The following is a 14118-nucleotide window of genomic DNA, read 5'->3' as shown; positions in this document are numbered from 1 at the left end:
AAAGGAATTAATTGGCATAGGCAACAAAGGAGGGCCCCACCTATTATGACTGTGATTATACTACCAATAAGAATTTTCAACCAATGGAAGTCTGGTAACCATGAAAAGAGCCAGGAAAGGTTCCAGGATGACTGGTTGTGCCCAATGTTTTGTGCTAGTTCTCTTAAATGTTGGATGTCACCTTTAGCTTCCAGTCAGGTTTGCATACCCCCCAAAATTCTTCACAGCCATGGTTCTCCTTAGTACATGACCACTGGCTGCTCAGTTTCAAGGGTTGTTTCCTGCCTTAGCTCTTAATTCAGTGCATCCAGGTTTGTAATGCCCAACTGCCAGGCTATTAAATTTTCTTTAAATTGCACATAATGAGTTCTAGGAATCCCAATCTGAGCTCAACAGTGCAAAATATTCAGGGCATAAGTTTGGGATTTTTCCTATTGCTTCCTTAGTCATGGCATATGAATTGCAAATCACCTGAGGGGGCCTAGTTCCCTCCCCCTTGTTATCTGTTGGAAGTTGATCCCTCAAAGCTTTGGTGCAACAGAGCAAAAATCAGCCTGAGGAACTTTACTAAAGGTAGGTGGAGGGGATAGACTCTGAATGGGGTGAATGGTGTATGTATGCATATGCAGCTATTTTTACAAAATAGCCAATACAAACATTCTGGATAAATTTTCCCTCCCACCAGATAGAAGTCCAAGGTGTTCAGTACTTGTTCTGCCACATATTCCTAAATGCCATCTCTCCATTAATACATTCAACTGGCTTGTTACAATACAGATGGGGCAAGAAAGAAAAGTTTACAATGAGTTTCCACCCTCCCCCCACAGTCTAATTTTCTCTTCTGAGGCTTCACATGGCATCAGGAATCTTCCTTCTGCAGCTCTCACAGGCATCTGGGTAAATGGTAGGACTTGGGAAGATGTTCCACTCAGATTGCATGGTGGCTTTTTAGTGGATGGCTGGATTCAATTCAATTCCATGGCTCAAATGGATGGAGGCAGCATCTGGGTCTGTGTGTTCTGCTTCCAAAGGGTTGGGAGAGGATTGCAGGGCTGAAAGATACAAGAACAAGGTCTCCCCCCCCTTTCTGGGTGGACTCTACCAGGAGAGGAAGACAAAAGGTATGGAGAACAAAGGACAGGAAAAGAATTGGAAGGGGGGTAGCTTGCAGGCAGTTTGAAAAGGGCATTAATACTGCAGTTATTAAACATAGACAAATGGGGAACAACAAAATGAAATGTTTCACCTTTGAACTTGACCATTTGCAACATATTAAGGACAAGAACTTGCAACTTGGAAGGAAAAAAAAATGCTAGGCAGCTTGAGAATGCTAAAAATTCCAAATAATTTTAAAAGCCTAATATTTTAAGATGTGCAACTTGCCAAGGGTAGGAAGATCTGCCTTTAACATTTATTCTAAAATAGATAACATTATTTTAGAGATTGGAAAATGCTTATGTTTCAGGAAGCTTCATAGTAGTTTCACCAGTAAGTGATAGGATAAGAAAAGTAACTTTAAAAAATTATTTCCCCACACAAGCAAACTTGAGTTTCAAAAGGCTCTTGTAGATAGACACACATTGTTCAGGAAAAGGATAGATAAAACACATACAGTAAATGCAAGTGAAACTTTTCCAACAAATAAACTTAAAACAATCCCTCCAAGTAACTTAAGGCTGTTCTTGAGCGTACACAGAGACAGAGAAAAACAAACAAACAAACAAAAACAAACACATTTTTTTTTCTTCATTCTGTTTGTTGGCCAGACAAACAGAGTGAGGTATTTCCTTTTTGTGGCTTATTTTTAAGCATGATTTCTAGCAGAATTTAAAATTCTTTTTCCTTTGGATTTGAAACAGTTAATAGTCACATTTACCTCTCACACAGACTTTGACAAACATATATACACAAAGACAAGAGAACAGAAGTCTTAGTTTTACACATCCTAGTCATTCCCACCATAAATTTCAGATAACTCAAGTTAGGGAAGGCACACATTTTAAACATACCACGTGGTTGCATAGAGAAGAGAGAGAGAAAGAGAGAATCGCTATTTCTTATTTTCCCTTTTTAAGTACCTTTATTTAGCCAAATTGGTTTCCCAGCAAAGCCCTAAGCAAAGTCTATTTTTTTCTATACACTACACAGTCAAAGTCTCCTTGTGAGACTTCTTTCCTAACAGTCGAAGTCTCCTTGTGAGACTTCTTTCCTAACACTGTCGAAGTCTCGTTGTGAGACTTCTTTCCTAAGAGTCGAAGTCTCCTTGTGAGATTTCTTTCCAAACACAGTCGAAGTCTCCTTGTGAGACTTCTTTCCTAACACAGTCGAAGTTTGCTTGCGAGACTTCTTTCCTAACACAGTCGAAGTCTCCTTGCGAGACTTCTTTCCTAACACAGTCGAAGTCTGCTTGCGAGACTTCTTTCCCAATACAGTTGAGGTCTCGGAGGTGAGCGGCCACCTCCGCTCGGGGCTACTGCTTTAATATTTACTGGCAGAAGGGGTCCTGGCTTACCCAGAATAGGGTTCTCTTTCTCTGCCCACTCGGTCCTCCTCTCTCACCAGAAGGTCTCACGCTCCGATGCCCCCCCTTGCTTTCCCGAATTCCGCCGGTCACGGCTCCACTGGAGCTAGCAGCAGGTCGGGGTGCGGCTAGAGGGCACACGGAGGGAGCGAGCTCCAGCTGATTCTAAGAGGAGGATGCCTCATGCACACACTCATGCATTCTTCCTTTCGTTCTCCCAGACCCTTTAACCTAATAGATTTAAATTTGGTGGCACTTACCCTCTTTCCTGGTAGCTGTTCGAGCGTAAGACTCAAAAACTCCCTTTACTACCCGATGCCGACCGGGCAGGGTCCGAGGAGGCTTCCCCACGGATCAAAGTGTCCGCTGCCGGCTGGGTGATGACTCTTCCGGGCCCGGTCCGGTGGCTGGGTGAGCTGGAAGTCCCTTCGTGGTCGCCAGATTGTTGGGAGGAACTCCCCCGTTCGGTTCTTCCAGCCGGGATTCTCCTTGACGGCGCAGTGCAGAAGAAATAGATCGTGAAGCCAGCTACCAGAAAGAGGTTTTATTTCGAGGATCAGCGTTGAGTGACAATTCAGCTCGAGTCCCCGGCTAGCTAGACAGAGTGATCTTTAAACAGGGGTTTTTATACCCTTTTGTGGTTTCCAAACTTGTCATTTCTGATTGGTAACAAACTTACCATTTCTAATTGGTGAGTTAAAATTTGTCTTTCTTGATTTGCTGGTTTGTGACTATTGTTAGTTCCTTTTTCTTGCCTAAAAGGTGTTAATTACTTTTATTGTTGTGTCCTGATTGCTGCTAGCTGGTTCCTCATTGTGTGTGTCAAGTGTTTGCTGTTTTAGCCTCAGGCTGCTGTTGACCCAGTTTAGTTGGGGTGTTCCTAGATTATTTCTTAGTTGGGCTGGGGAGGGGGTGTCCAACTCTCATCACATTTGTGCTGCACACCTAAGGAGAAGCCAACTCCAGTAAAAATGTTAAGTTTTACACAATGTTTACCTTCAATAGTACTCTTGATTTGTAATCCTATGATCTATTCCTTCGAGGTAAATCCCACTAGCTATGTTGGAACTCCTCATAGGATATTATAATGCTTATCCTCACAAAATTCTCAGGTATTATATACATATTGTAGTGGTTAAGGCATAAGACTAAAAGCTGGGAAACTAGTCCCCCTTAAGCAGAAAGCCAGCTGGCTGACCTTGCACCAGTTACTTTCTCTTAGCCATAGGATAGAGGCAATGGCAAACCATTTCCGAAGAACCTTGTAAAGAAAATGCAGGGACTTGTCTACGCAGTTTCCAAGAATCTGATACAATGGAATGGAAGAAAAACATTTATGCATTTTATTATTATTTTCTCAGATTGGAAACTAAGGCTGATGTGTTATCCAAGGATATATAGCAAGCTTGAGGAGAAATTACCACTTTTAAGGAATAATATCATGAATACATGGACTCTGGAAGTAAATAATGAATTTTCTTTCCAACATTTCACATTTCACAAATTTGTGATATAAAGATGCTGCTCTACTGGATGAACCAGCTTGTTCAGGCAGCCAAGAATCTTGGCTACTCTTAAGAAAAGTCGTTCCTGCACCTTGATCCACAAAAGATGTCTTGTATGTATTCTAATTTACAGCCCAAATGTTGGAGATGTGGTTGTATGGATGCAACTTATTATCATATTTGGTGGTCTTGTAGAAATATAAAGGCTTTTTGTATTAAGATTTGGGGGAATATTCAAAAATCTTTTAATAGAAGGATAAAATTTATACCACAATTATTTTTGTTAGGGATTATTGAAGATTGTGATAGCAAAGAGATTATTTTAATGTTGAATTTTATTACGGCAGCAAGGTTATTGATTGGGCAATATTGGAGAAAAGACTCCTTGCCTACCTTAGAGGAATGGTTTCTTAAAGTTTCTTATTTATCAGAAATGGCAAAAATATCGGCTTATCTGAAAGACCATTCACAAGAGAGATACAACTCTGTATGGAAAAGATGGGTAAATTTTGTTCAGAACAAATATGGGATTAGAAAGTATTATTTAGCTTTGGAATAACTTATTGTATAAAATTGTTATGCTTAGATTTGTTGATTTTATTGTAATGGAGTTAAAGGGGTTCCAATTTTTTAGGATTTATGTATAATTGATTGATGTTTATTTGATTTTTTATGTTCTTTTTTGTTGTTTTTAGCTCTATTCAGCTCTGGGAAGGGGGGAGGGCTAATGGGAGGGGGGAGGGAGAGAGGTGAGGAGGGATTTTATTGTAAAATGTTTATAAAAATTTCAATTAAAAAAAAAAAAAGAAACGTTCCTGCATTTGGGAGGAAAACATATTTGCAGGCTTGTATTCTCTTTGTGTTTTTCAATTGGAAAAATGAGTTTACCTTCCAGCAAAGGAATTACAAGCTGCAAGTAGTGAGAATAAACAGGATCAGCAGATGAGGTCTCTTGTGTGTACGCGCACATGCACATGCACACATGTATATACTTTTGTCTTTTTATATATTTTTTATTATTGTTTTTCTATTTCATGCCACCCAGACTCTATGGATGTGGGTGGGTAACGAAAACTGTAAATAAGTAACAGAATCTGGCTTCTTGCATTCAGTCTTCAATTTAAATGCTATGAGACAAAGTAGGTATTAATTATGCCTGCATCCAGAATGATAGACTAGAAAACATGGTATTTGGTGAAGTTAATGGAAGTAGAAGGGAGAGGCCACAGATATGGTAGATGGACTAGATCAGGGGTAGGCAACCTTGGTTTTTATGACTCGTGGACTTCAACTCCCAGATTTCCTGAGCCATGCTGGTTGAGGAATTCTGGGAGTTGAAGTCCACGAGTCATAAAAGAGCCAAGGTTGCCTACCCCTGGACTAGATGATATTAGAAGAATGTCCTTAGCATTGATTGCTAGGAAAAGAGCAAACATTGGACTATGCTGCCATTGAGATTTGAACTTGACTCAATACCTAATTAATTCTTTGTTTAGAATACCATACTTCTATTACGCCTTGATCAGGGATTTACGTTATAGACCTTTGTAGCTATTAACTGCAGAAATAATTTCCTTTCTGATTCTCAATAAATTGGATGTGGTAGCATATACCTTTACAAATCTCATACTTGCACAATTTCCAAAATTGAAAAATGTACTGATGTGCATATATAATAGACTTTAAGAAGAGTAACTCAAATATTTCTTACCGTATTGAAACAATTTATACTTTTACTTCTCTCTAATAGATTATGATGCTGAAAACTAGTGAATCCCTTCTTATAATTTCATTCTTCATTTTTCACCCCTCATTCCGTTCTATTTTTAATGTGGAAATTGAACTTTTTATACAGTCATTTTGTATTATAGTTAATTAAATTTAGGGCATAAATTACATAATGTGAGAGATTTAAAAACATCTGTGAAACTACACAGGACAAGGGTTATATGATTTGTATATAGGTAATACAATGTCCTTGTGATGACAGCACACATAATAATGTAGAGCACATGGGAGCAGCATATAGACATCAAAACTAGCTAATTCATATACATTTTTAAAGCTTAAATAGCCAAATACTGTGTGGCAGAGAAATATGAAGCTTGCTAGAATGCATTTATTTATTAAATGTAGATGCTGACACCTAGTGTAAAATTATCATTAAATAGCAGTGAAGATACTGTGTATTGACTGGAGCACTGTGCCTAGACAAATAATTCTAAACTGCTAACTGCAGGATCACAAGGTAAGAATTTATGGGATACTTCATTAGCAATTTTGAATTTCTTTTAACTGAAAAGCACAAAAAGTACAAAACACCATGGTTGATTTATATAAATGTTCTAATAAAAGCAACCAACCCTCTTCTGCATTTATCTTACATATTTCATGTTATCGTCTCATTGAGCTGTCATTGAAAAATGCATTTAAAAGACTTCAGAGGCCTGATAATAGGTGTTTATATTGGAGCAGCTCCTACCGTTTTTGCTAACTTCATTACGTAGAAGATTTTATTACAACTTTTTAATGTAAAGACATTGGAAAGTGATTATTCAATGTGACCTCTGCAGATGTCCATCTGAAATGCTTTGGGGTGAAGTAACGACCACAATTTTGGAATTTATCGGTCATGAAGCTATGATGTGTGGTTTGAAATGTTAATTCTCTAGTCCCATAAAGCAGATTGATAGATGAGGCATAAAATGGTTCCAGATGCTGTATTTCCTAACTGTTCAGCTGTGCTTGCTTTCTCTGTCTCTGTCACTTGAAGCTGTAATATTGTAAGTAGGCCACCTGCATTTTGATTTCCCTGCGTTTACTAGAATGCCCTTGAATGCATTTGGAAAGCAGCATGTTGCTGATTCACATCATTGTTAAAAAGTTGAAAAATATGTCAAATCAAGGAGATAATCTTTATAAAGATGGCTGGAAATACTTACAGACTTGGTATGGAAGAGAATTGTGTGAGATGCTACATATTGTTTCTAAGCTATAAGTATTGGATATTTTGTGAACAAAATACCAGTGGTCCTATCCATGAAGATATCAGACAAAGCAGGTCTGTGTGATTTATCTTGTCACATTCTGAATAATAATAGGGGAAATAAGAGAGAACAGTTACCAAATCAAACAGGCCTACAGGACTGTATTTCATCTAATTTGAGGCAAATTGCACTATATTGCAAATTGCAATATAAACTTATATTTTTTTATTCCTGAACATTCCACTCCTACAGGATTTTAGATTTAGGTTGGACATTGCAAGTACAAATTAAATTTTGTTCTTCACCCCAAAGAATGTACTATTCAAATAGTAAAAAGTTGCAAAAGTTAACCTGTTAAGAATCCTGGGCTGATAGCTTTTAGACCAGACCTGGATATTTTATGGCTCTTGGGCCACATCTGGCTCTTTGATTGTCCCTATCCGGCCTGTGTGAGGTCAGTTGGAAATTAGAAACCAAATATAAATAAGTGTACGCTATGCATGCAGTACAACTGTATTGCTTTTATTTTGAAGTTAATTGCTATATTTTTTTCAATTTACTTAATGTGCAGCATTTGTGCCTATGCATCCTTCACAGCCCTATTAATTTGGGCCATCCCAGAACAGTCCCAGTTTCTCATATGGCCCTTTGGGAATATTAATTGCCCATTTTAGGCCTAGCAAAGTTAATTTGATACTTTCTCATCCCCAGCACTATTTGTCATAATTTTTATGCCACATCTGGTATATTTGCTCCACTGTTTGCAGATAACGTTCAGTATAGATTGAGCTTCTGAATATTTTTACATTTAAGTTGAAATAAGAGGATCTAGAACAGTGGTGGCAAACCTATGGCACGGGTGCCAGAGGCGGCACTCAGAACCCTCTCTGTGGGCACGAATGCCATCGCCCCAGTCCTAGGCCTTCAGCTGGGTTTTATAAAACCTTTTCGCTTTAGGCCTCCGCCGCAGTGTGCAAAAAAAAAAGGTTCAATCAGTCAATTTCAACTTTTTGCAGGGAAAAAAAAGATCTTGCAAAGTTGGAATTGACTGAACTTTTTAGTTCCACCCAGTCTGCCGTTACCACAGCCACACCCACCCAATGGGCCACACCCACCCAATGGGCCACGCCCACCCAATGGGCCACACCCACTCGGCACCTGACGATGCATAAGTGGGTTTTGGGTTGAAGTTTGGGCACTCGGTCTCTAAAAGGTTCGCCATCACTGATCTAGAATGTTAAAAAAATGCAGTTGGTTTTTTGATGAAAGAACTGAGGAATGTTTCAAATAGTAAATGAAAAACTAGATGGCTTGTCATAAAACCGGAATATATTTCTTTCTTGCTAATCATCATTTTTTTAAGACTGTCAATTCTCTTTGGGCTGATGGACATTCACTGAAGATTGATTTGAAATGTAAAAAACTGGGAGATTTGTTCACTTCATATATGATTTTAATAGGAAACGAAAAAAATTGCCCTGCTGTACAAGCCTCAGAAAGCATAACGACGAATCACTGGACAGATACCAAATACTTCGACATTTGGTGTAGGAACTGAAAATACAAGCTTCCTATGGCTGAAATCAATAACATTTGATATATAGGTAATATATATACTTGCCTTCTCTAGTTCATAATATCAACATGGAATATTGCTGAAAAGAATGTTCTGCTGTCAAACCATTTTTCCTATTTAGAAAATGTTTATGGACAGAAATATAGGAGTAGAACTTGTTAGCCTATACCCTTATCTATTCCTTCTAGTTTAAAGTGTATATAAAAATGAATAGTGTGTATGTATATAAAGGTAAAACCTCCTTAGATAGCAAAATGTTGCACTTTTCTCTTTTTAAACACCTCCTAGTCTTGCTCAATTAACAGTATGCAGTTCATGTGTCTCTAGAGTCTCCTTGACAAGAAATAACCTTGAAAATGCAAAAGCATTTTAAATTAAAAGCAGGTACCAATGAGCTCAGTAAACCAACAATTGCACAATTCTCACGAGAAATTTTTGAAGATAAAGAGAATATTGGAAAACAGTGGAAATGAAACCATACCAATCCATCCCTAGAGACAACTAAATTGCCTTATAAAAACCACAAGTATGTGGGCATAAAATAGTTTCTAAAAAGCAGGGAGATGAAGCCTTCTCCATCCATTAATATAGGTGATATGGCAATTTTACATAATGTAGCAATAGGAACTGGATTTCTTTTTCCTTTTGCATGATTTACATTTATTTGTATGATTTATATTTTACTTTTCCTTCAAGAGTCCAAAGCAGCAAACATAGCATTGTCTCCAATTTTTCTTCATCACCTCCTTCCTTTGAGGAAGGTTTTGCTGATGGTGAATGGGCCAAAGGCACCCACTGAACTTCAATGGACTTAAAGAATGGATTTGAATCTGAATCTCCCCAGGGCAGATCCAATACCAAAACCACTACCCTACATGATCTCTCTTTTGATACGTATATATTTAAATGTAACTTGCTGGAACTTAAGATGATGGACTTCTTCTAAAAATAGCTCCAGATTTTTATTTGCAAACCTTTGAAGTTAGACTAAAAGACAAATCTAATATTGTTGTGGAAGCAATTTATGCTTATGGTATTTGTGTCAACTTTAAATTGATTTGGAATTTTAATGCAATAATACAGACCAGTTGCCTTAGGTTTAGAATAAGGATACATTGTCAGAGCATATTGTTGGTATATACATTTTAACTGTGTTTTGTGGAATAAGTCATACTTGGCTAAGTCTACAAACCATGCCAAGCCATGTTGGCCCAAAATACAAGGCAAAACTAATGAAAAACAACTCATCAGCAGGATTGTTAACCCCCTCTGAAAGTGATTTAAGATGAACAAGTTAGCTACAAAGATGTAGTAGCAATTATTGTAATAACATAATTATATCATGTTATTATATTTTTATTTTTTATACTTTGTACTTTAATTCCCCATTATTTTTTAAGAATGCATTTTTGAGCTTAGAAAGGATGAGGTTTGTACTTTGTTTTGGAGCATGCTAACTTTCAACTAAATTAAAATAAATACATTTACATAAATAAATCTCAGAGAGCACCAAGGACTCCACAGATCAGTCCTGAGCTCCAAGGATTGAACTTAGTTAAATAAAATCAGATGGGTACCAGGAACTGTTGTCAAGCATACAGCCACCCTGGGATGCCATGTGGAGATCCAAATTGTAATCAATGTCTGTGTGGCTCCAGACATGTGATGTCGGACTGAGGTTTGCTTGATTTTTCTTTAAGTGGTCTTCTGCCCTGGGGTTTCTAAATATGGTTTATAGTTTAGCACATGCTAATGTAGATATTGCAATTTATTAAATCTTAATTGAGTTAAACCATAGCTTAGCATTGTATGAACTCAACCTATTACAATTAGGAAGGGGAATGAAAAACAGTACATTTTCTCTGGTGTTTCAATGGTCCTTGCTCCAAAACTTTTTTTTTTCCTGAAAGTTAAATGGATAAGTTTGGTGTAGGAAGTGAAGCTAAATAAAACTCACCCAAGTAATTATGCATCATGTAAAGAGGCTTTGCAACAATACATTGATGCAAGAACTAGATTGTCTTCAGAGGACTATGGCATGAGAGAACTGCAAGAAGTTAGTGAATTCCTTTTTGTTGCTCTTCATTCTACATCAACTGAAAAAAAGAGCCCACAATTGGTTATTGTTTGCTGGAAAAGGAAAAAAACGGGCCATCCTGCTTTTTCCTTATTATGTTAATGATCCAGCCACCCTGTCCCTGCATACTGGCAACTTAAAAGCTGATGCAAATCATGGAAGCCCGAAGAACTTCAAATTAATTATTTGCAATGCCAACTCGTGCAAGGTAGATCCAGAGGCCAAGGAGAGGCAGTTCGGATACCCGGGGGGGGGGGGGAGGCCTTGAGAAATACAGGCAGTCCTCGACTTACAACAGTTTATTTAGTAGGGAGTATTCAAAGTTACAATTGTCACTGAAAAAAGTGACTGATGACTGTTTTTCACACAGTGCAGCATTCCCCATGGTCACATGATCAAAATTCAGATGCTTGGCAACTGACTCATATTTATGACAGTTGCAATGTCCCAAGGTCATGTAATTCCCTTTTGCAACCTTCCGACAAGCAAAGTCAATGGGGAAACCAGTTTCACTTCACTTTACTAATTTACCAACCACAGCAATTCACTTAACAACTGCGGCAAGAAAAGTCGCCAAATGGGGCCAAACTCCACTTAACAAATGTTTCACTTAGCACCAGAAACATTGACCTCAGATGTGGCCGTAAGTCGCGGACTACCGGTACCTCGATTTGAGCGGCCGCTGGAAGCGCGGCTTCCACTCCTGAAGCAATAGGGGGCGTCATTGCGCCGGCCATGGTAGCGTCTCCGCTTTCCGCAACCCTCGCTCTATGGGGCTGAACGGCGCCGGGAGCCGCGGAGCGCGGAGCTGGCGAGCGTCCGCTCCTTATTCGTCTTGTGGTGCAGCCACCCGACCTCCGCGGCGCACTGGCTGGCGACTGTTCCCGCCGAGATTGTTCTGAGCTCGGATGGCACTCGTCCAATGATAGCTCGGAGGGGGGGGGGGACGGGCTGTCGGCTCTTGAGCACCGCACTGACATCAGCGCAGCTAAGCACACAAAGCTACGGAGGCAGCAGCCCTTCAGAGTCCTTTCCCCCCATGCAATCTTGCAGGCTCGGTGCACTCCAGCGCCGCTGCAGACATCGAAGCCCCCCCTTTCGTTAACGCATCTCCCCCCCCCCCGACCCCACAAAAGCTCCCCTACGAGGTGGCTCTGCAGCCACACAGGTCTTGTCAATCCATCTAGAGCGGGCCTCTCCCCCGCCTAGCACGCCCGCAGGAATGACGCTTGTGGTCACCATCTGCGGATGTTAAACTCGTTTGCTCGGCGTTGTTTGTAAGGTTGCACCTGCTGGCTCCTAACAAAATCTTGCTTTTTTTTTTTTTTTTGGTCCAAAAGATAAAAAAGCTGACCCAGATATTTTGCTGGAGTTATTAGGCAACCATATTTGCAAAAGGCCCCGTTTCATTAAGCAACATCCCTCAAAGGGATGCATTGCTGGACGCAAATTCAATCTCAGTCTGCAGAAAGTCTTGTCACCCTCAACTCTCCCTTCGTGAAAAGAGCCAGGGAGCATCGCGCGAGGCGGGAGGACGGGCAGAGAAAGGCCCGACACCGCTTAGAAAACGGGGGGGGGAGCGGGAAGCGACCCCCCCGCTTCGTCCAGCGCGCATCACGTGACCCCACAGGGAATTAGCCCGTCATAGCGATGAGGCAATTGCTTGCCGTATCCCTCCGCCACTAAGAACGTGCGTACGCTCCTCCCCACCCTTTCCTTCTCCTCTTCCCACCCCCACCTCGGCTCCTCTTTGATCCCAATTCGGGCCAGGCCTTTCCCCGAAGAACGGGTCAGGCGCTTTCCGTGCAGGGTTTGAAGAAGAAGGAGGGACCGAAGAGAGAGGGAGCTGTCCGAGAAGCAGCGAATCGGTCGGCGCGGTGGCCGGAGAGGCGGTGATGTGGCGGTGCAGGACTACTTTTTTCGTCAGCGGCGGCGGAGGGAGCTAAGAAGGGTGGAGTGGATCATACCCCCCTCCGCCTGGCCTGTCTGGCTGTCTATCTATCTCTCTCCCTCTCTCCCCTCCTTTCGGGCTCCCTTTCCTCCCTCCCTCCCTCTCCTCCTTCCCTTCTCGCTTCGGAAGCTGCAGCCATGATGGTAGTTTGAAGCTCCTCAGGCGGTTGGCGCGGGGACTCGGAGCCGCAGTCCCAACGGAGAGCGAGTACTTGAGCGGTGAGCGCGGGTGAAGCGGGGTCTGGCAAACAGCCGGCCGACCGGCGAGGCGGCCCCCAGCGGATCGCGGAAACTCGAACCACCGGTGGACGGAGCAGCATGACCCGCGGCTGCTGCCAGCCTCGCGCCCTCCTCAGGACCTGAGTTCGGCGGCGGCGGCGGTCTTGGTCTTGCGCGGCCGCCGCGCCGCTACCACCGCCACCGCTTTAGGCCCAGCCGCCTTCCCCGCGTTTTCTCCGAGGGGAGCCCGCCGGCCCGTCGCATCGAACCATAGAGTCCCAGCCCCGAGCCGGCCGCCTTCCCTTGAATCCGAGGGGGCCCGCCCGCCCGCACCCCCACTTCGCGCGGGGTGCGGAGCGGGCCGGGGGAGGGGGGCTGCCCGTCGCGGAACTGCAGCTGGAGCGCCGCTGCCCGACTGAGGGGGAAAAGGAACGGCTCGAAGGCGGCGGCGGCGGCGGCGGCGGCGCCGCGTCCTCTTTCTCGTCCCAAAGCCGCAGGAGCGCGATAGGGAGTCGGGGCCGCGTTTCTTCCTCGCCGCCGCCGCCGCTACTCTCGGGATCTTGCTTGTCGCGGGGAGACGCGCCAGTGGCGGAGCCTGCAGGAGGACCGTCCTCGCTCCAGCGTTCCGTCTCGGCCGCTGCTGCAGGGCCTTCCCGGGAGTCGCCGCTGGATCGATCGGGCGCAGGCCCTGTCCACGGTGCCAGCCTCTCCGCGCCGTCCTTGCCCGGCAGCCGCTTGGTCAGCAGCCGTCGGTCGTACCGGCGGCGGGGACTGTTCGGGGAGCAGCCTCCCCCGCCGAGGTTTCGAGCCATCTGCGCCCTGCAGCCGCCGCCGTGCCTCTCCGCGCTGTTTCTGAGCGGCTCCCGGCTCCCAGACATGACCGCCATCATCAAAGAAATTGTCAGCAGGAACAAAAGGCGATACCAGGAGGATGGCTTCGATTTAGATCTGACTTGTATCCCACGGCTTGTGGAGGCCGGGGACAGTTCCTGTTAAGAGGGTCCCCCTTTCTCACTCCTACACCCCGATTCCCCCAGGAAGCCTAGTGCCGCTGTTCCTTGTGTTTCCCGCCCCTTTCTCCATTAGGTGCCATATTTTTTTTTAGAAAAACGGCTGTGATTTCTGGTTTCTCCCTCCCTTTCTTTTCGGGCAGAAGCAAGAATCTGGCAGACGTGGGCCTAGGCCCGGCATTGTAAAGTAGAGATGAAATGGAAATGAGTGGTGCCCATTACAGCTGTTGCATCAGAAACTTAAAGGTGATACTCCTTATGCTCCTTGCAGTA

General features: G+C 42.9%; 1 protein-coding gene across 4 annotated transcripts in view; it reads left to right on the top strand.

The window, feature by feature from the left end:
- The first annotated feature begins 12403 nt into the window (after positions 1-12403).
- PTEN (phosphatase and tensin homolog) overlaps positions 12404-14118 on the top strand; it is a 105616-nt gene continuing 103901 nt past the window's right edge. For 2 of the 4 annotated variants that reach the window (XM_039352001.1, XM_039352000.1), the window contains exon 1: positions 12405-12835. Coding sequence is in view for 1 of the 4 variants with exons in the window: in XM_039351999.1 (XP_039207933.1) it covers positions 13712-13790 (79 nt within the window). In the remaining 3 variants the exon portion in view is untranslated. Of the gene's footprint in view, positions 12836-13070; positions 13791-14118 lie in introns of those variants that run through there. The other 2 variants (XM_039352002.1, XM_039351999.1) reach the window with 2 other exon arrangements.

This window comes from Crotalus tigris, unplaced genomic scaffold (assembly GCF_016545835.1).
Source record: "Crotalus tigris isolate CLP2741 ecotype Arizona unplaced genomic scaffold, ASM1654583v1 scf7180000018396.560290, whole genome shotgun sequence".
Classification (NCBI taxonomy): Eukaryota; Metazoa; Chordata; class Lepidosauria; order Squamata; family Viperidae; genus Crotalus; species Crotalus tigris.
The sequence above is the reverse complement of the archived record's forward strand: the minus strand, read 5'-3'. Positions and strand labels throughout refer to the sequence as shown.